Genomic DNA, 20,718 nt, shown 5'->3' on the forward strand with positions numbered 1-20,718 from the left:
GGGAGTTACTGCAGTTGCAGTCACTCACTCAGTTCCCTAATCACTACAAAGGAACTTTCAGAAGACATTTTAGGGAACTATCAGAGGGTGCACAACTTGAAACGGCCAAGCCAACCAAATCAGTATTTTGACAGAACTCGTATTACAATAAAATACAAAATCAAGACAAGAGAAAGAAATGTTTCACAAAAGTCACGTTTATTTACAAATCTGCTCTTAGAGATGTGGATTTGTAAAAGGGACGCAAGCACTCGATGTCTCCCAAATGTCAGAGCAAGTCTCTGGAAAGACAACACGAGGTCGACAACTTACAGGATGGACAACTCACAGCAAATTCGGCTTCCTTGAAAAAAAAAAAACAACAACGAAAAACAACGCATATAAAAAGAGACAAGCGCGACTGCTCTTTCCTCTCTTGAAAAACAGACACTTGCATGCAGTTAAGTGTGAAAACAATGACCATTAAAAAAAAAGTGAGGGTGGGCAAATTTGATAGACTGAAAATGTTACCATTGATTGTTATGGATTACCAAAAGTCCCAGTGTTGCACCTCATCATGACCACCATTGAACAGAAACACAGTTAAAACAAAGATACACAAATGAAGTATGTTCAGCTCGACTTTATATATTTAGAAATACATTTGGATTCCATCATTTCTTTCTTTCTCTCTCTCACACACACACACACACACACACACACTCGCACACAGGCTCAGTCTAAAATGTCTTCGCTTGTCTTTTTAACCCAAGTGTGTCAAACAAACGGTCCTCTGGACACTTGAGGGGGTTCCCCAAACCGGCACGGCTGCTCGATAGCTTATACTCAAGGCGATTTCGATAAGCGTAAAATATTGGTGGTCATTTTGTCCACTGAAAGGTGCACTGAGAACCACTTTAATGACATTCTGAACTTGGCTGTTACTCAAGATTTGAGGCCTGACATTGTTGCATTTGGGAACGCTGAAAGTAAGTTTCCGGAGCAACGCGATTGTACACCACACGACATGCTGCTGTGCCACTTGGGCACGATGAAGAATGTCTTTTTGTGAAAATTAACACCTCCCTGTCGAAATATCTGAAGACAGCGAGTACGGCAAAGCATCACTCGACTGCTTGAGTTGAAAAGAGGCTGGTTTGGTCGATCGCTTCTTTGTCATTCGCATGCATCACCACAACTTCAGTGTCTTTTCATGTGAGGGACAACTGAGGGCGCTTGAGTTTGGACAGTGTGAGTCAGTTGAGTGTGACAAGATTTTCAGACGCAGGTTTAAAACCTACAAATATTTGAAAGTGTTTATCGAACAGTATGTATTTACTGGTAGATTCACATCGATCTTTAAGTTGCACATGTTTAAATGATAAAACCGATTGAAATATTGAAATAGCTTTTCTGCTCAGAAATTTCAGACTGCTCGTATGATTTGTAACACGATGATCAAAAATGGAAATCTTTTCAAACACAAATAAATATTGGGCATTTTGAGGGGTTGTTGGTTTTAAATAGTTCATGTGACCCCGAAAATACTGGTCTGGCCCACTATGGGGTGAATGTAGCCCCTGAACTCAAATGAGTTTGACCCCCACCCCCCAATGGTTTAAACCAGGGGTGCCCATTAGGTAGATCCTGATCTACCGGTAGATCTAAGACAGGTCCCAAGTAGATCCGAGGAGTGTCGAGGAGAAAAAAAAAAAAACAACCATTTGTGTCTCTTTGCACATGTTAGTAATATATATTTTTTGTGTTAATGTACGTTGCACCGTAATCATCCTATTAGTCTCATGGCTTCACAAAAAAATAAATAAAATAAAGCAGGTAAATCTTGAATTGATTACGTCACCGGAAGTTGTTTGCGCTCAGCAGTCTGCAATTGCAGCTTGTAATCAGAGCTGTTGCGCTCTATCTTTTATCGTCATTATTCTCATTCAGAGTTTGCTTCGTGTGCATTCACCGAGGGCATGGGCAAAGAATAGGAATCTAGGAGGGCCCAGGGAAGCACTTTAAAACTGTACGTGTGAGCTACGATAGTTAACAGGCTGCAAAAGTGCATCGCATGCCTCAGTTTCAGGCTGTTTCTCATCATGGCGTGCATGTGTGTGTGTGTGTGCGCGTGCGTGCCGGTAAGGGTAGATCCCGGGAGGTTAGTTGATTGAAAAGTAGATCTTCAGTCCAAAAAGTTTGGGCACCCCTTAAATCTTCCCAGCTTTCACTCATTTCGTGACCTCTCAGGCTGCTCATCCCAATTTTGCTCTTATCAAATCGCTTTCCGGCAGTGCAGATAATTGACACAATAAATACTACAGACTCAAGGCCTTTTGAGAATAATATAAAATAGCATCTTGTATCTGTTGATTCCAACATTAGTCTAAAACCCAGCGTCTGTATTTAAATGTTACTTTGTAAATAGTACCGCAATTTACAGTCTTGTCTTGCCTCGATGACACAGGAATAACAAACATAGCAATATTATTAGAGTTTTTTTTTTTAAACCATACAGTATCTACGCTGTTGCACAAATCTAGATAGCAGGTAAGCCAGTTTTGGGTCTTCTGGTAGAACGCAGGCGTGACTCGTTTGCACAAAAAGCAACGTGGTACCATGGAAAGCAGGTCAAGACCTGATTCACATTTTGAAATGGATTCCATTTTTCGAGCCACACAGGATTAATAAGCGCTATCATGCTGAAAGTGAATTTGAAATCAGAAGTCAAGAAAAATTGTGACAACCATTTAAAAATACACTGGTGCCTTGAGAAACAAGTTTAATTCAGTTGTGACTGACTATCATCTTACAGTGACTATCCTCTTAACTCAAAACACATCTCAACTCATCATTCCCATTTAAAATAAACAGCAATGCCATTAATTGGTTCCAGTTCCCCAGTTATTTTTTTTAATCAATTTTCATTTTAAATAAGTAAAATCTTAAACTGTACTTCATAAAAACGTATATTCAGGACATAATTAAATAGAATCACAGGAAACAAACCGTTTTTGCAACATTTGTTTTGCTTCAATGAAATGGAAATTATGCTGCTCCTTCTAATATGCGCACCTTGGCTACCAAGGGGCTGTAGAACACCCACACAGATAAATGACTGGAAGTTGCAGTTATACAATTCATTTTATGCAAATATAAGTGTCTGAATTATTTTATCGTCTGTCTACATGTGTTGCCCCACTGTTTGCATGAAAATATCCATTTTATAAAGTGCTATAACACTGCGACACTGATGCTATTCGTTATTCGTTGTTTATGGCAATTTGTGGTTACTATCAAGCTAAATAGACTTAGGAATAGCTTTGTGGTTGTTTTGAATAACCCAGAGTTTGGCTGTCCTTATTATATTAGATGCTTTTTCTGCCAAACTGTTACCTCCTGTGAAACAAATTGAGTCACCTGCCCACAAACAGGTTCCTATCTCAAATGTTTGCTTCTAAGTGAAAGCACAATAATAATTATTATAATATTAATAATAATAAATAGAAAAATCATCCAAATGACTGCTCGTATGTTGAAAAACTGGGTCACTCTTATCTCAAGGCACCTATGTATAGCGCCATGGTAACTTGGATGGTACTGTTTGAATGCAACAGAGTCACGATGACCAAGTTCAGTCAAAAAAAAAAAAAAAACCTCAGCAAAATCTAGTTTAGCACACTATCCAACTGCAACAGCCGCACAGTTGATCATAAATTAAGGGGGCCTACAAAGTCTGGTGGTTGGGCTCACTTGGGGTCCTCGATGGTTCCCGTACTCAAGTCAGTCATTTTCGGGTATTTCACTTTTTTCTGGTCCAGCTCGTTCTGCGCCCAGAGCAGTAACTTGAGGAGTTTGGCTAATTTGGGAGTGGACTCCCTATTTTCATGGTCCAGCACAGCTTGGTTCACCTCGCTCCACACCTGTACAGCAAACAAACATTAAGATAAGATATCCTTTATTCGTCCCACACTGGGGAAATTTACAGCCTCCAGCAGCAAGAATGTATGTAGAAAGAAGAAAGGAGAAAGAAAAAAAAAATTACTCATTTCCGTGTACTCTCACATTAAAATATTTGTTTTGTAGTCAAAATATGTACTTTTTCCTTCTGAAAAGGGCTAAATATACTTTACTATCCCTTTAATAATGAATGACCATCTGGTTTTCCTTTTGGAAAACATTTTATTCTTCAATTTAAACTGGACTTAGCAGCACATTATTTCCCTCTCTAGAAACTGTTTTTAAACAGATGTCTCCCCAAAGATTGTTGTTGATGAGACAAAATGACATCAGAACCACAGTCGCAATTTTGCTGGCTAAAACAACTCACTTGAGTAGTGCCGGGCAGTATTGAAAAGAACATCTATCACGATATAGCCCATTTTATAGCACGATAATGATATACACAAATCTATATTCCGTTTATACTACTAAGAGAATTATACAACACCCTCCAAGTGCTTACCTTCTCTCACTTTATTTTGAAATGAGATGAAACACTCCCGTATGAAATGAGAAATTCGCCCAGTTGCTACATAAAATTATCAACACAATTGCCAACAGCCTGACAGTTTTGTAAGAAGCATTTCCTTGAGCGGCCTAGCCGGGTTCCAGATTGCAATCCCATATTTTTTATGTATATTAAAGAGAGAGAGAGAGAATTTATCTTATTGAATTTTGTATCAAGAGAAGCCATAAAATTGGGTTAGATCAATTATTGGCCAGGCCGATTATACTTTTTAAAAAAGATCTGACGGCTGATAAAATAATCACGTCTATTGTCTGTGATAGTAAGCATTCAGATATTTCAACAAAGAGCTGGCGTTTTTGTATAGTTTCTTTTTTTTTCTTCAGATGCCAATATTTTCCCTGTACTGAAAATGAATATCATCATATCGGCCCAGGGAAGGGGGAAAAAAAAACCAACAACAACATAAAAACAAAATCACCCTCTCTCTACCAAAATATAAAAGTTGATTTGAATAATGTCATGCTTTTCTTTTTATTAAATCAGAACCTGGAGATGTATTCATTGTGTAATAGATAATTCTAGTGATATGTAAATGTTGTTGGTCAACACAGCATTTTTGGAAAAGGTAGCCGGTGCGAGTACCTTCTGCCGTTGTATCATGTTGAGTAGGTCTCCAAAGGGCGACTCCTCAGGGTTGTCGAAGGCCAACAGGGCAAGTGTTCTCTCCATCTCTGTAAGACACTCGCGGCTCTCCTCCCCCTGCTCGGCCAGCTGTGTCTGGGCAAACTCCAGCGCCAACTCTGTCTCCCTTAGCCGGATGAGCTCGATCAAATGTTGCTGCTGTGCCAGGGGAATGACACACAAGTGATGAAACAAGGCTGGATCACGTATGGCCTTTCCAAAAAAAAAAAAAGAAAAAAAAAAGGCAAATTGCTGCCAAGAAGCAGATAACATGTGCAAAAGAATGTTAAATTGTTTTTCCGTAAGAAAAGTGGGTCTGAAGGCAAGATTTTATATTAAGGCCATATTGCCCAGCCACCGTCATAAGTCGGGTTGGTACTAACCACGATGGTAGTATTATTTGGTACATTGGATACAAACGTGTTAAATAAGATTGCACATTTTCATGACTCATTTTGGAGCCAACTAACAATTTGCCCTCTGTTTCGTCTTCACATCATGTAACGAACATGGTGCTTGTGTGCTGTAATCTCCCGGCATTGAATAAACGACTCAAAGGTAACTTTCCCACCTTTGAGGGCATTTATGTATACTGTGAGAACCGATAAAAAGTGATAGCTATAAACTGCAGATTACCGCAGTGTAACTGTGATTTCTATTGAATTGTATTTCAAAACAAGCACTGCTGATATGAAAGACTGACATTGTGATACGCTTCTCACCCGTATTACACAGCTCTAGTATTAAAGATGAAATTTATTGCTTGTGTTTATTTAAAAAAATACATGGGAAGAGAAGCTTCGATAAATAATCCGTCACAAAACTGGAGAGGAAAAAAAGTGCCATTATTTACATTTGTTTTTGTGTGTGTTCATTTTGAACATGTATAAATAGATTAGATGACTTCTCAAAATTGTTCATCCCTAGTTACGAGCATGGTCATATATCCAGGTTTCATTCACTTTATTTTGTGTGGCATGCAAATGTACCTGCAAATGAAAGTACAAGTATCGGTTGGTGTCCAGCAGCTCAGGGTGCAGACTGTTGATGAGTGCGATGGCTTCCTGGATCTGTCCCTTCAGTATCATTTCTCTGATCTTTATCCTTTCATCCAGAGAGTCCAAGTCCACAGTGGGCTCGATACCAGACTCCATCCGGAACTTCTCCGCCGCCTCTTTGAATCCCTCTTGAGTACAAGACACGTCACGTCACATTCTGAAACAATTGTATGTTCTGCTTTGTCGTGTCGATTCACTCCAACGTGTTTTGAGGTGACTTACCGGTCACCAGGTAGTTCATAATGAGCCGGTTCATATCCGCTCTCTGAATGTGCACGTTGTTCAATTTGTCCATCCACTCGTCTTTTGTGATGTCTTCAGGCTTTTCAGCATAACTCATCATTGGAAGCCTGCAAGAGAGCGAAAGGCTCAAACCGGGAGACGGGAGCAAGACTGACACGGTTTGGCGGCTTTAAGTACCTACAGCAACACTCAACCGACAGCGGAGGAGAAATATGCTACGTGCTGAATACAGACAGGAAGGGGGAAATAGTAGCTGTGCAATGATGACGAGAGAAAACGAGTTTTGAAGGTTTGTGAAAGCTTTCGAGCGCTGAACTGGTGTAAACGTCCGGCGACAGATCCCAAAACAAATCAATTTCCTCATTTCCCCACCCCAGGCAGGCAACATTCAGACTGCCCCGGCTAGTTAGCTCTCCGTTAGCTGCGAACCTACCGTCCAACGCGAGCTTCGGTGTTTGTTTCCTTTCTTGTTGACGCGGAGAGGTATCAAGTGATGACACTTAGCCCGAGTGCTTTCTCCGAGAGGAGAACATTTGTGAATTACAACACAGACTGCGATGAATCTTTCGGTGGCCTGCTAATAAGCCAAGCTAATGTGATATCCTCGCGATAGTAACATACGTAATTCTTGCGAGATCACCCATTGGTTCGGCACGATGACGTCACGGTTGCTGAGGCAGGGCAACGTGTGGATTTGTAGGAAAAACTTTAAAGAATTTACATATTCAACAATGATTGTATTGGATACATTGAAAATATATCTACTTTTCAGTATGGAAGTCAACATCAATTATGTATATGTATATATATGGTGGGTGAAAATAAAAAAATATTAGAAATGGGTTATACAATTTCTCATATAACTGAAGTCATAATTCAAAACGATTCTTTGAACCACCGCTTCTCAATTTTTTTTTTGTTACACTACCACCAGGACGAAGAAAATATATATAAGCACCCCCAACTCTGTGCCACAACAATAAACAGTATCATGCTTCTATAAAATTGTAACTACCGGTACATGTCTACAGAGGAGCTAATACTCCTTGCCCCCTCTCTGACAACGAAAGCCCCACTACCACCTATGTACAATTACACTTAATTCTTTTTACGGCCAAAATAAAACCCAAGCATGTTCTCTGGGGTGCCATGCAACCCCTACAGGCATAATTTCTTTCAATACATATGTGACACCAAGATAGATGTATAATCTTTTTTTAATGCTGATTCTTCATCCACCCTGTAGTCCTTATGCACATGTTCTCTCTTGATTTAGTTTATAATGGGCTATTAACTAAAAATAAATAAGTAAATAATCATGCTTTCAGGCGCTGAACAATTAATAAATCACATTATTTTCCATGATGAATCACATTTTTCTACTTCCTGTCGGTCGTCTGAAGATTGTAACGGATATTTACTTGAGTAAAATTTGGGAATTCATGTAAAATAATCAAATATCAAGTATATTTAGATTCAGTGACTGTCCTAATAGCTTTCTTTGAAAATTGAATGGAATTATTTTCATGTAAAAACAAGTGTTGAAAATAACAATCAAAACTGACTCATCTCACAGAAACTATTCTCATAACTTCTTCCTGACAGGTTTAGTTCTGCTCAAGAACACCACACTCGAGCAGTGTTGATTTGGGAGAGCTCATAGAGTTAACTTCAGCAGGGTATTTTGCTCTGAGAACTATTCAAGTTCAAGTTAACTTTATTGTCAAATGTTCTACATGTGCAAGCCGCTGCGGGTGCCCGCGCCACCATCAAAAGAACAGTTAACATGAAATGACATAAAATGTTCTTCCACGAGATGGCATAAGGTACAATTAACCCAGGGGTGCCCATTAGGTAGATCCTGATCTACCGGTAGATCTAAGACAGGTCCCGAGTAGATCTGAAGAGTGTCGAGGAGAAAAAAAAACAAACAACCATTTGTGTGTCTTTGTACATGTTCGTAACATATTTTTTTGTGTTCATGTACGCTGCACCCTCATCATCCTATCAGTCTCATTTTCACAAAATGAATATTAAAAAAATAAAATCAAGCAGGTAAATCTTGAATTTACGATGGCGCCTGATTATGTCACCGGAAGTTGTTAGCGCTCAGCAGTCTGCAATTGCAGCTTTTATCGTCATTCTTCTCATTCAGAGTTTGCTTCGTGTACAATTCACCGAGGGCACGGGCAAAGAATAGGAATCTATGAGGGTCAGGGTAGCACTTTAAAATGGTACTTGTGAGCTACGATAGTTAACAGGCTGCAGAAGTGCGTTGCATGCCTCAGTTTCATGCTGTTTCTCATCATGGCGTGCATGTGTGTGTGTGTGTGCGCGTGCGTGTGTGTGTGTGTGTGTGTGTGTGTGTGTGTGTGTGTGTGTGTGTGTGTGTGTGTGTGTGTGTGTGTGTGTGTGTGTGTGTGCGTGTGTGTGCGCGCGCGCACGTCGGTAAGGGTAGATCCCGTGAGGTTAGTTGATCGAAAAGTAGATCTTCGATCCGAAATGTTTGGGCACCCCTGAATTAACCTATGTAAGCACCTGGTGGCATTCATATCACAAAATAGCAAAGTTCAACTAACCTGAGTATGGAAATGTGTTCTATCTATCCATCCAACTATCTATCTTTCTATCCGTCTGTCTGTCTGTCTGTCTGTCTATCTATCTATCTATCTATCTATCTATCTATCTATCTATCTATCTATCTATCTATCTATCTATCTATCTATCTATCTATCTATCTATCTATCTATCTATCTATCTATCTATCTATCTATCTATCTATCTATCTATCTATCTATCTATCTATCTATCTATCTATCTATCTATCTATCTATCTATCTATCTATCTATCTATCTATCTATCTATCTATCTATCTATCTCTCCTGTCTGTCCATTGCATAACACGTAATTATAGAGTTAAATGGGTGAATCAAAGAATTTCTTTCCATCCTCTGGGAAACCTCACCACAATTTGATTCAACTTGAGACCACCAACAACTTGAAGCTTGTTGATGGTCTGCATAATCGAACAACAGGCCGCTAAAGTTGGTGTAAAGATGTTTTTAGAGATTAACTTTAAAAAATATAATATTTGTGTATATTTATTACATTTGTGTTTATTTGTACACATATAGAAAATTAATTGGTTGATTATTATATTTCATTTTGTTTTCACAAAAAAAATGCTGATAATTTTCAGTTGCTAAACTGATCTAAGTTTCCCCCTTTTCTTAAAAAAAAGATCAGTTTAACACATTTTCATCATGTAACCAATGTACATGATTGAATGAAATCAATCTACATTTTTTTTAGTTTTACTCTTGTACTAGAAATATCCTTTTAGGTTTAATTGTATTTATTTTGATTCAGCTGTTGTTGTTGTGTTTTTAAGTGCACTATGAAGAAAGTTGATTTGCGTTAAAAAACGACTGTTAAACTCCAGTGTAGTTGTCACGTCTCTCTGCGCGCGCGCCCCGCTCCCGCATTGGTCCGCGTGCGCGCGCATGGTGCGCCGCTCATTGGAAGGGGGGCGGGGCCAACGTCCTGCTGCAGCTGTCCATGGTTGGTGGGAGGTTGGAGCCACACACACACACGCAGTCACAGAGGCTACACGGAGAGATGCAACCATAGTCACGAGAAGCCGTCCGTCCTGACTTCGTCGCTACACGGCCACCGCTCGTTGTTCGTCTCGCACTTTGGTCTCGTGGAAGGTGAGTCTTCCATCTTCTTCGTATCGATTGCTTTGCCTTCGCCTCAGCACGACGGCACGCGCCCTTCGCCAAATGAACGGCGGTGCTTCGCATCCTCAGTAGGCCGGGATGAGGCAAACTAACATGGATGCTGCTGCTACTGCTGATGATGCTGATGACGATGATGATGATGCCCGGAGATTATTGCTCCTTGTAACGTTTTTCACGGCCTCTAATCCTGCTCGTTGACAATTTGTGAATCTCGACAATCTGTCGAGTTTTTGTTGTCGTCTTGACAAAGCTGCTTGAATGCGGCCTGTTCCGTTTGTATCGAGATGACTACTTCTTTTTCGTAATCTATCGGTTGTCTTAAACGCCGTTATGCTTAAGTAACCCCAATCATGATGCCGTTGGAACAATTGAAGCGTGTTCAAATGCGAGTGCACGAGTCTGAATATGAGCGTGAGAAATGCGCCGTAGGAGTGTGCCATAATTCCAACATTTACCCCCTTTGACTCTGCAGAGCTTGACCGAGCAGCGCAAGGCAGAACAGGGCCAGCTGCTGCCCTGCAGTCAGCACCATTTCAAAGTTGGACACCTTCAGTAGTGTGTATACTGTATATGCTCCGCTACGAAAGGAAAAATAAAACAGTCTGTGCTGCTGGCACCAAATGGCCCACTGACCACTGCACTAAAGAACCCACATATTCATTTAGTTTGAATATTAGTGTGAATGTTTGTCTAGTCCCCTGTTTGGCTTGTCATGAACAGCAGCCATTGTGGCTCGTGGTTTCCCAGAGTTATTAGCCACTCGGCGTTTTCACTAGTCAGAATCTTGCTGTTGGGTTATAGGCGTCACACACAACCAACTTCCACATCTGGTAAAACAAATGGAAGCACTTCCTTCCGATGACTGGCAGCGGCCTAAGGCAGCAATCCACAACAAAACAACTCCAGCAATATTAATCAACGTCACTGTGTTTTGTTTCACACAAAATCTACGTGAGACTTTTGAGAGCTACCAATGATGACCATATTCGATGTTGAGGCACACCAAGGACCTGTTCGAAATTTTTAAAGGTAATAACTGTCTGCCAACATCTTTGCAACCTTTAAAAAAATCGACCTCAAAATCATTTTGTTTGCAAGCATTCTCCGTTCGGTGGGATACCAGTGACCAAATTTCTTTAGTCATTATACAGTATGTTTTCTTAAATAGTCATCCGAATGATGGGTGCTTGCAATTTTATTCTGCCAAATATCTATCTGCATCGGTCTAAAAAATCCATAGCGGTTGGGTAGGTTGAGTTGAAAGTACATTTACACAGAAAAAAATCATTCAGTCTTGACCTTCATCGGTTGCACCTGATTAAAATGTAATAAACTAACATGTCATTTGAATATTTTTGAGGAAAATCGAACATTATGTCTGTTGACTGCATTTGAATCATGCGCATACGAAAGTTAAGTACAGTACTTGCTTTTTTGGTGTCACTAGTGTTTAGTTTTAAGCAAAAACTTCCAGACTGTAACTTTAATTATTACCTAACGCAAAATTTATTAATACACATTGACATAATATCTATTGGCATATTCACATATAGGCCGCTATTTTGGTAGGCTGGTGCTAGTGTGCAACGTGTAAAAAGAGGCTAACCTCATGATTATGCAAGCGCAAGTCTGGTCTGGCATGTTTGGGGCCGTGTTGCACCTCTGTGGGCATTCCTGCGAACAAAGTTGCCTGTTCCCGATTCATCCGACAATTTTGTAAGAGAAAACAGTGTGCGCTCGGTGTAACAACGGGTACCTTGTCATTTTTGTGTGGAAGCAATTGTCTAGTTCAGTGTGTTTGTCAATTGGGCAATTGTGCTACAGTACGTTTCACATGGGTGTTACTTCCACGACCCCCAGGGCATCTCACAATTTTGTCTACGTTGTACGTAGACAAAATTTTAGACTAGCCAAAAGGAGGTCTATTGTGCAGTGCAGGGAGTCTATAATGATTCTGTTGTATTTGATTGAGGCGCAGCCAGACAAATTTTGGGCTCCGCGGATGTGTGTGATGGATGTCACATAAATATGACACCAGTGTGGGAAAGTCTCTCTGAATCATTGTAGAAAATAAGTTGCTGAATGAATTATAATCGTTATCATCTTAAAAATATTTTGATAGCACCCTGTCACTATTGGAGACGGGACAGGAGGGGGGGTTACACACAAACGCATGATAGTGCAGTTGTAAGGCTTGTTCCATATCGCAATGGCGAAAACACCCTGTTGCGCCGAGTTCTACCTGTGCAAAGTCGAGCAAAATACCAAAAGAACAAAAACACAGACCATGTGCACAGTTTGACTGTTTTAGGACGGCATTGCCACTTTATCAAACTCAGCTAAGTTCACGAGAGCCAGAAGATTGACCGCCACACTCCTGTAATGAACCCGCCGTCTTGGTCTGTTTACTCGCTATGCATCCATTATGACCAAGGGTAATTCCTTGGTCCTCAATAGTTTCAACTTTTAAGTGGTTTGTCCCGACCACTGGCATCGCCAGACCCCTTTTACTGGGGTGATTGGGGGTGAATGTTACATTGAACTACAGTACATGAAGCATTGGAGTTGTTAGTGCAAATGATCTGCTCATTATTTCATTCAAATCTTAGTGTTTTAAAGTTGTTGACTGATATGAACATGTTAAGGTGCTATTATTTTTTCATAAGGGGGGGGGGACAAAAACAACAGCAACCCCCTTCATATTAAATTAGTAATTACTAAATTTTTCTCGAAATAAAAGTTGGACTTTAGTAGGTTTGTCCATATACATGGCGCGTAGTGTTCAAAATGTTCATAGATGTTGAAATATTGTACATTCATTTAAATCTCAAGGAATAGTTTTAGTAAGAGTGTAGCAATTGGGATTGGAGTAGTGAGTGTGTGAGGAAGGGGATATAATTGGGCAGTGGTCCCCAACCTTTTTTTTTCCGCCATAGACTGGTTCATGGTCCTACATATTTCATGGACCAGCGACAATCCCTTACATGCCGGCTGGAATGATGAAGTACAATTGAGCCATACATGCTCCGCTACAGATTACAGAGTCGGTGTGTGTGTGTGCGTGTGTGTGTGTGTTAAGGGTGTGGAAAAGAATCGATATTAATCGATGCGCACGTGCGCGATGCGAGTGCATCGGCTCATTCACTGGGTATGACGCAATTGACAGGTGAAATCTAGATTCATCACGATGCATTGGTGGGTATCGGTAAAATCTGATTCAAGCGCCGTTGTATTCATGTTGAACGTCACCTATCTGCCCTTTCCTAGGCGGAATGAATGCACCATCATTATTTTGCGCTTTGTGTTGAATACGGACGGAAGCCGTGAGTCACATACAGTGCAGTACACTACTAGCGAAACACTATGGAAGTTCGCGCAAGCAGCAGCGAGGAAACTACTATATTTAATGACCCGCAACACACCTCTCTGGGCCTTCCTTCAACTGGAGTTCTTCATATCTGAGACTCTTTCCTGTATGTCTGCCACTGTTATGGTAACCGGGTTCTGTTCAGGGAGGTTGCTGTGCTCCTCTCTCAGGGTCACCAGCCATTGTGCACTGCTGTCATGTGCAACCTCCTTCTCCCATATGCCTTTCCAGTACCTTTCAGTTTCCAGTCTTGGTGGGTCAGCTCTGTTGTTAGGACCCTGCCACTGAGCGTACACTTTCGCAGGTTGTGTTGCGAACAGCCTGTTTATTCGTCTGGCCTCATTCTATTTCGTGTACCGCTTTAGGCGACTGGACAAGGCTTGGAGCCTTTGTTTGGCAGTTTCGAGTGCTTCAGGTATGGTCATCTGGATGTACCTCTCGGGTATCGGCCTTTTCATCACACCTCTCTGGGCCTCCGTCAATTGACTCACATCTTTCCGGGCCGCCTTGATCTTAGCCTCCAACCGTCTTTTCCATGGTGGGTAACGTATCTCATGGCTTCCATGGTTGCTCTTTTAGCCAAGCATCTCAAGGATCACTGATGCTGAAGCGTATATCAGCTCATTGGTTTCCGTGATCGTTACGGTAGGGATCGTCCTCAGTGCTGCATTCACACTTTGCATGAGACTTTCAGATGGTACTTCACATAGCGGTTTCTAGGTTGCCCAGTTTTCATTCTCGCCATGATCTTAGCTTTCAGATTAGTTGCTGCCTCGCTCAGCATTTCATTCATTGGGGCTGGACTCCCAATCTCATATATATATATATATATATATATATATATATATATATATATATATATATATATATATATATATATATATATATATATATATATATATATATATATATTCAGAGAGAGAGAGAGATTCCTGACAAAATATCTAGACCAGGGGTGCCCATTACGTGGAGCCTGATCTACCGGTAGATCTAAGACAGGTCCCAAGTAGATCCGAGGAGTGTCGGGGGGGGGGAAACAACCAGTTGTGTGTCTTTGTACATAATATATATTTTTTGGTTAATGTACGCTGCACCCTAATCATCCTATCAGTCTCTTTTTCACACAAAAAAATGTTTTAAAAATAAAGCAGGTAAATCTTAAATTTACGGTGGCGCGTGATTACGTCACCGGTAGTTGTTAGCGCTCAGCAGTATGCAATTGCAGATTGTGATCAGAGCTGTTGTGGTCTGTCTTTTATCGTCATTATTCTCATTCAGAGTTTGCTTCGTATACAATTCACCGAGGGCACGGGCAAAGAATATCAATCTAGGAGGGCCCAGGGAAGCACTTTAAAACTGTACGTGTGAGCTACGATAGTTAACAGGCTGCAAAAGTGCGTCGGAAGCCTCCGTTTCAGGCTGTTTCTCATCATGGCGTGTGTGTGTGTGTGTGTGTGTGTGTGTGTGTGTGTGCGCGTGCGTGCGTGCCGGTAATGGTAGATCCCGGGAGGTTAGTTGATCGAAAAGTAGATCTTCGCTCCAAAAAGGGTGGGCACCCCTGATCTAGACTATTCCAAAGCGATGACAAAGTGGTTGGGATTGCTACATGCACTTTGCTTTCATGGAGGACGACAGAAATCAGACAAGATTTCAAAAAATTCAAAAGCTTTTGACAATGTGATGTTAAACAACACTTCCATATGATTAATTATTTGTCAAAATAGCTCGTACCGTAATTAATTGTATTTGACGATCGATTATTTGTTGATTAATCGACAAAATTGTGCATCTCCAATTTAGTTTCTCACTTGAGTTGTGGCCATCGACAGCTTGTGTCGGAATGTGCTTCATATGTTTTTCTCGGAACCGTTTGTTCAATAAAGCGATTTAAAGTGCGCAGGTGGCTTTGTCTATCTTAGACCACCTGCTGAGGGATTACAATTCATTCTAATTAGCGTGTGTGGAGGGATTACAAAAGATTCTAATTTGTGGTCATAGACAATATTAAATAGAGTAGCGTTGTTCGCTATCCCATAGATGGGCAGTTGTGTAAGCCACAGCACAATCGACACATTTGGCAGTGTACTTTCTTTTTGAAGTGTGAAATGGTTCCTTCCAAACTTTGGTTGTTGTTTTCTATGCATTCCCCCCCCCGCCCGGCTGGCTCGCTCAAATTGCTACATGAGTCGGCGATGCATCATGACATATGAACAGGTTAAAAAAATCACCACACAATGAGAATGCAAAAAATGATACGAGGTATGACGGGAGCTAACTTTACCAGTGATAATGTTACAAAAAGTAGTTTGACTCTTATTGTGCTATTCACTGTTTTTGTTATTTATTGTTTGTTGTTTATTTAAATTATTTTTGCTCCAGGCACAGCACTATGTATACAGCGCTGGTTGTTTTAAAGTGCTCTGTAAATACAGTTGAGTCGAGAAAAAGTACATGCTGAATACTGAAATGATGGTGATCTAGTCAGATTTTTTTTATCCTCAAAATTTCACCGTACTTAGCAAGGTTAAAATCTTGTAGAACATGAAACTATTATTCTGTTTTCGGAATGGCGACAGGTGGACCTTCTGCCATCTTCGTGAGAGAAAATGTAATTCTTCTCCCTGTCACCCTGTAACAAATAGAGGAACAAAGATAGGCATTATTTGTTGGAAATGATACTTTTCACATTCATGGAGTGTAATTGGGTAATTTCCCATGATACATCTAATGGTCTCTAATGACCCAGTGGTTGGGAAGCACTGATCTATTGTGCCCCGTGTCCGGTCCAGGGTGGACCCCACCTCTCGCCTCAAGTCTGCTGGAACAGGATCTTGAACACACTGAGGATACCTACAGCGATGTGCCGACTATACGTACAGTACATATAGTTGTGGTTTTGTGTGTGTGTGTCCAGCCTGTGGACGTGAGGCATCATGGCTGAGCATCAGAGGCAGCGTTCTCTATCCACCGCTGGTGAGTCACTCTACCACGTGCTGGGAGTGGAAAAGATTGCCACAAGTGATGACATCAAGCGCTCCTACAGGTGAGACCAAAACACACACACACGGACTCTGTAACCTGTAGCTGAATATGTTTCCTAAATCGTACAGCCTTAACTCGTATCTCAAGACACCGCTCTATGAGCTTTGGCTCAATAAATGTTGGGAAACATTGGCCTGGTGTGAGTATGCCCAAAGTTTCTGGCTAAGAATCTCAACTGTTCTGCGTTTGTCTGAAACTCCAGTAATGTGTTCAGATGTGTTGATCACAGGCTGGACGGCTGTACTGCAGGATGAAGTCCTTGACAGGTTGGTTGTGTTCCACTCAGGAAACTGGCGTTGAAGTTTCACCCTGACAAGAATCCTGACAATCCTGAAGCAGCCGATAAGTTCAAGGAGATAAACAATGCCCACGCAATTCTCAATGACCCCACAAAGCGCAACATTTACGACAAATACGGCTCTCTGGGACTGTACGTGGCCGAGCAGTTCGGAGAGGAGAATGTCAACACTTACTTTGTCCTCTCCAGCTGGTGGGCAAAGGTAAGTTTGGATGCCTGGGAAACGGTTGCTTTGTTGGTGGTTTTTGTGCGCAGCCGGCCATCAAACTCAAGCTCTTGTGCAGGCGCTGTTTGTGTTCTGCGGCCTGGCCACCGGCTGCTACTTCTGCTGCTGCCTGTGCTGCTGCTGCAACTGCTGCTGCGGACGATGTAAACCTCGGCCACGGGAGGGCCAGGAGCAAGATTTTTACGTGTCCCCGGAGGACCTCGAGGCTCAGTTGCAATCTGACGAGAGAGGTGAGAACCACCTTTTGACTTTTTTATCCACTTTTTGCAAAATCTGCTGTTCATAGCCATCATTTTTGTAGATTATACTGTATATTTTTAACCCAATCCTATGCTTACTCGTGTTTATTTTTAAAGGAAAAATTACATCCCCCAGTCCCCATGGCAATTATAATGAGCATCAGTAATTCCCAAATGCTCACTCCTTTTCCCTTGCCAATAGTCCACGTTGCCCATTCTCACCACAATCGTTACGCACACTGATTAGGAAAAGCAACTTAATCTGATTGTCTGTTTGAAAATAGTATCACATGAGATTACTTGTTACTAGAGTTGCAGCAATATCAAAATCTGACTGTAAGATAAGGTCCATGGTATTATTGCAGTATCGTACAAAAAACAAACAAACTCTGTTTTGAGTGATTGGAAAATTGAATGCCAGTTATGTTAAGGATAAACACACTTACTGTAACTGAAAACAAAAGACGTCATGCTGAAATGTTTTATCTTTGAACTGACATTTTAACAAAATCAATCCTATTTGGTTGAGTGTCTTTCATATTGTATCAGCAAAAATGACATGTTTGCATGTCAAAAATGACATGCTCATGCAAACAGACATTTTAAGGCTTTCCTGCTGCAATCACAAATCTTGAAGGCCAACAAAATGAAACCATACAACTGGCTGATGCTGACGCGTGAATCAGCTCCCTGATTCACTCACAGCAAGTTGACAGCAGAGGGCAGCGAAATTGTGCAGAACGAAACTACAATGACGGTCTGTGGTCTAGCACACATATTCACCGCAATGAATGGCGGGTGACTGTATGTATGCATGTATGTATGTGTGTGTGTGTGATTGGCCTGCTCATCCATGCTGAGAAAGGTGTACATCACTAGAGTCACTCAAAAATAGTGATTAACTTGAAAAGTTTTGTAAAAAGAGTCATTCGTAAGGTTGCACATTTAAAATGAAGCACGAAATCTCATGTATTAAATTAAACGTCAAAGGTGAAAATGATCGTTTTCACCTATAGATGTAGTATGAACTGTAACAACCCTCAACATGTCTCCGGCAGAAGCGGGAGGCGAGCCCATCATGCTTCAGCCCACCGCAACAGAGACCACCCAGCTGACGTCGGACGGCCACTACTCCTACCACACCGACACCGGCTTCAACTAAGTGGCCGCACCTATCCGTCCGCCCGTCCCTCCTCGCCTCGGTTCCACCTGCTCCCCTGCAACAACTCCGCGACGGGAAAGAATCCACCTTTCACCAGGAAGGCCCATGCAGAGGGCAGGGACGAGTCAGCATGGTCCATCAAAGGAACTATTCAACCCTTACAACCCCGTCCCGCTATTTATTTCACCAGAGTATGACCAGAAGTGATTACATTGTCATTTCTTTTCCATTTTGTCCCCACGTCCCCCCAATCCCGCATTGTGCGTTATTGTGTAGCATGCGGCATATTTCCTCTTTGGCAACATTTTGACTCTTCCGTGCAATATGTCCACACGAATACAACGTGCAGTGTGAGAGCGGTAAGGCTCCTGGCGGCATCGCGCTCACCAACCGGTTGTCAGGCCGTGGAAAATTTGTGGCTGCCGTCTTGAATTCACTCTCATTTATTTGAACGTCAGCACAGTATAGGGGACGTCTTGTCATTTGGTCACCTACGCCTGAGGAATGTTGTCATATCAGCAACCGTGTCTCTGTTTTTTTTTTTTACCAAAAGAATGAACGAGAAGGTCACCGTGTTATGAAGAACATTACGTTCATCCTGTTATGTAGGAATTCCGATGACTGCGAAAGCTTCTTTTATTTTTTATTTTTTATTTTTTGGGGAGGAATACAACTCATCTTGTTTTGAAGTCCATGTGTTTGGAAGTGCGATATCCGTGATCATTGTTGACATGTTTTTATGGCTGATACTATCAATTATTTGAACAATTGATGAATCGGATAGAAAACATATTTGATCATATCAATCCCTCTGCTATTAAAATATATATATATATATATATATCTGTACTGTACATAATCTCAAATTGAGAGTGCAGATAATGATTCAGTTACTAGTGTGATCTGTAGCGTCAGAAAATCTGTAAAAATGTTCTCCAAAGTAAAAGCCGATATTTGCAAAGTCACATTTTGATAATCGGTCCGCTTTCATGGAAGACAACAGCAATTGGAGAATATTTGCCATTGAGAGGTTGAAATTCCAAAGGGTTGGACCATTTCCAGTTCAGTTCTCGAAACAATTCATCAATTCTCAAAATAGTTGTCGATTCATTTGATTATTGATGAGTTGTCAATGAATCATTTAATTGTTGGCACCTCTAATCCTTTGAATCTGCACAGCTCGCGCGGAACAGGGTCACTCAGCCAGAATCAGATTTTTTTTTGGCACCCTGCATCATTTGGATTTGCATGTATGGCCACACATTTGCAAATCTCCCACAATAGCGTTTGTTTTTTGATTTGCCACTCGGCTCATCATGTTTTTCGATTGTTTACAAGCGCTGAGTTGCGTGCGACTGTCCACCCTCTGCTATTAACAGTATGGATGTTTCATATGATGTTTCCTGTAAGTAACCCGTGATGAAACATACTGTAGATGTCCCTGTCCCATGGCTTTTTTTCATTGAGATTCTGAAAATGCTACTGTACATGTTGTAAGTTGAATGCACTCAAACAAACGGAAAAAAAAATCCAACAGATGCGCGATTTGGAGATAACTCCGGCAAAAGAAGACAGCATTGAGTGCAACTGTAGTGCATAGGTTTTCTGATCAATCCGCGGAGGCGAGTTCATGTTATACTTTGTGGTGGGAAAATCATTTCAATTGGTGCAGTGTTGTATTGTAACCGTTCAGTTGTGCGGGGAGACTTTTATTGGGCTTCTGGTTGGTTGTACATACGGGCAGCCTCGAAACAGTCAAGTACAGTACAAGAAACCTTTATGTTGTAGCATGGTTATCGTGTGTCTGGAAGAAAACGTGGATCATTGATCTCAATTTGCTGTTGGTGAATAAATGTTCCTAAACATTTGGATGGATTTTGTTTGTTCAATCCAATTCATTGTGAATTGGCTTCAGTTTATCGTGTTAACAGATTACAGGTTGTCATTATTGGAGCATGGTTAAAAAGGTTAAAAAGTAACAAACAAAACGTACATTCAGCTCACATTCCAGAAATTTCAAGATACACTAAAATAGATCAAAATTTGACCACATAATCAATTTGTAGCCAAGGTTATATGGCATTAATATTTTCCAGCTATGCCTTTCAGTGGGCGATAGCAGTCGTAAAATCAAGAAGGCAGGTTTACCTGAAATATAGATATTTCTTAAAAACAAAACAAGGCTACATGCCTGTCTTTCGTCCACCATCA

The 20,718-nt window shown here is 41.1% G+C and overlaps 2 protein-coding genes across 6 annotated transcripts; one reads left to right on the forward strand and one right to left on the reverse strand.

Annotated features, from left to right (window-relative positions):
* Positions 1 to 176: 176 nt before the first annotated feature.
* LOC127596048 (glucose-induced degradation protein 8-B homolog) lies at positions 177 to 7,071 on the reverse strand. 4 transcript variants are annotated; one of them, XM_052058198.1, is made up of 6 exons: positions 6,866 to 7,071; positions 6,412 to 6,539; positions 6,121 to 6,317; positions 5,093 to 5,287; positions 2,187 to 3,902; positions 177 to 1,564 (listed from the first exon to the last, which is right to left on the reverse strand). In XM_052058198.1, the coding sequence occupies exons 2-5, from the start codon at positions 6,530 to 6,532 to the stop codon at positions 3,729 to 3,731; spliced, it is 687 nt and encodes a 228-aa protein (XP_051914158.1). In that variant the 5' UTR covers positions 6,533 to 6,539; positions 6,866 to 7,071; the 3' UTR covers positions 177 to 1,564; positions 2,187 to 3,728. The 4 variants fall into 4 exon arrangements, with proteins under 4 accessions (XP_051914158.1, XP_051914157.1, XP_051914155.1 ...); XM_052058197.1 differs by having other exon boundaries at positions 5,093 to 5,290; XM_052058195.1 differs by having other exon boundaries at positions 5,093 to 5,344.
* dnajc5aa (DnaJ (Hsp40) homolog, subfamily C, member 5aa) lies at positions 6,581 to 20,374 on the forward strand. 2 transcript variants are annotated; one of them, XM_052058211.1, is made up of 5 exons: positions 6,581 to 6,721; positions 16,455 to 16,583; positions 16,869 to 17,082; positions 17,165 to 17,336; positions 18,404 to 20,374. In XM_052058211.1, the coding sequence occupies exons 2-5, from the start codon at positions 16,474 to 16,476 to the stop codon at positions 18,505 to 18,507; spliced, it is 600 nt and encodes a 199-aa protein (XP_051914171.1). In that variant the 5' UTR covers positions 6,581 to 6,721; positions 16,455 to 16,473; the 3' UTR covers positions 18,508 to 20,374. The 2 variants fall into 2 exon arrangements, with proteins under 2 accessions (XP_051914171.1, XP_051914170.1); XM_052058210.1 differs by lacking the exon at positions 6,581 to 6,721 and adding an exon at positions 9,871 to 10,143.
* Positions 20,375 to 20,718: the final 344 nt, after the last annotated feature.

The sequence above is a fragment of the Hippocampus zosterae genome, chromosome 2, assembly GCF_025434085.1.
Source record: "Hippocampus zosterae strain Florida chromosome 2, ASM2543408v3, whole genome shotgun sequence".
Classification (NCBI taxonomy): Eukaryota; Metazoa; Chordata; class Actinopteri; order Syngnathiformes; family Syngnathidae; genus Hippocampus; species Hippocampus zosterae.

Coding starts and splice junctions, on each gene's coding strand:
- LOC127596048 (XM_052058195.1), bottom strand. CDS start 6,532: ATGATGAGTTATGCTGAAAAGCCTGAAGACATCACAAAAGACGAGTGG. Junction 5,345..6,120: donor ACTTGTACTTTCATTTGCAG/GTACATTTGCAT, acceptor TTTTTTGGAAAG/GCCATACGTGATCCAGCCTT. Junction 3,903..5,092: donor ACATGATACAACGGCAGAAG/GTACTCGCACCG, acceptor TTTGCTGTACAG/GTGTGGAGCGAGGTGAACCA.
- dnajc5aa (XM_052058211.1), top strand. CDS start 16,474: ATGGCTGAGCATCAGAGGCAGCGTTCTCTATCCACCGCTGGTGAGTCA. Junction 17,083..17,164: donor TCTCCAGCTGGTGGGCAAAG/GTAAGTTTGGAT, acceptor GCTCTTGTGCAG/GCGCTGTTTGTGTTCTGCGG. Junction 17,337..18,403: donor GTTGCAATCTGACGAGAGAG/GTGAGAACCACC, acceptor TGTCTCCGGCAG/AAGCGGGAGGCGAGCCCATC.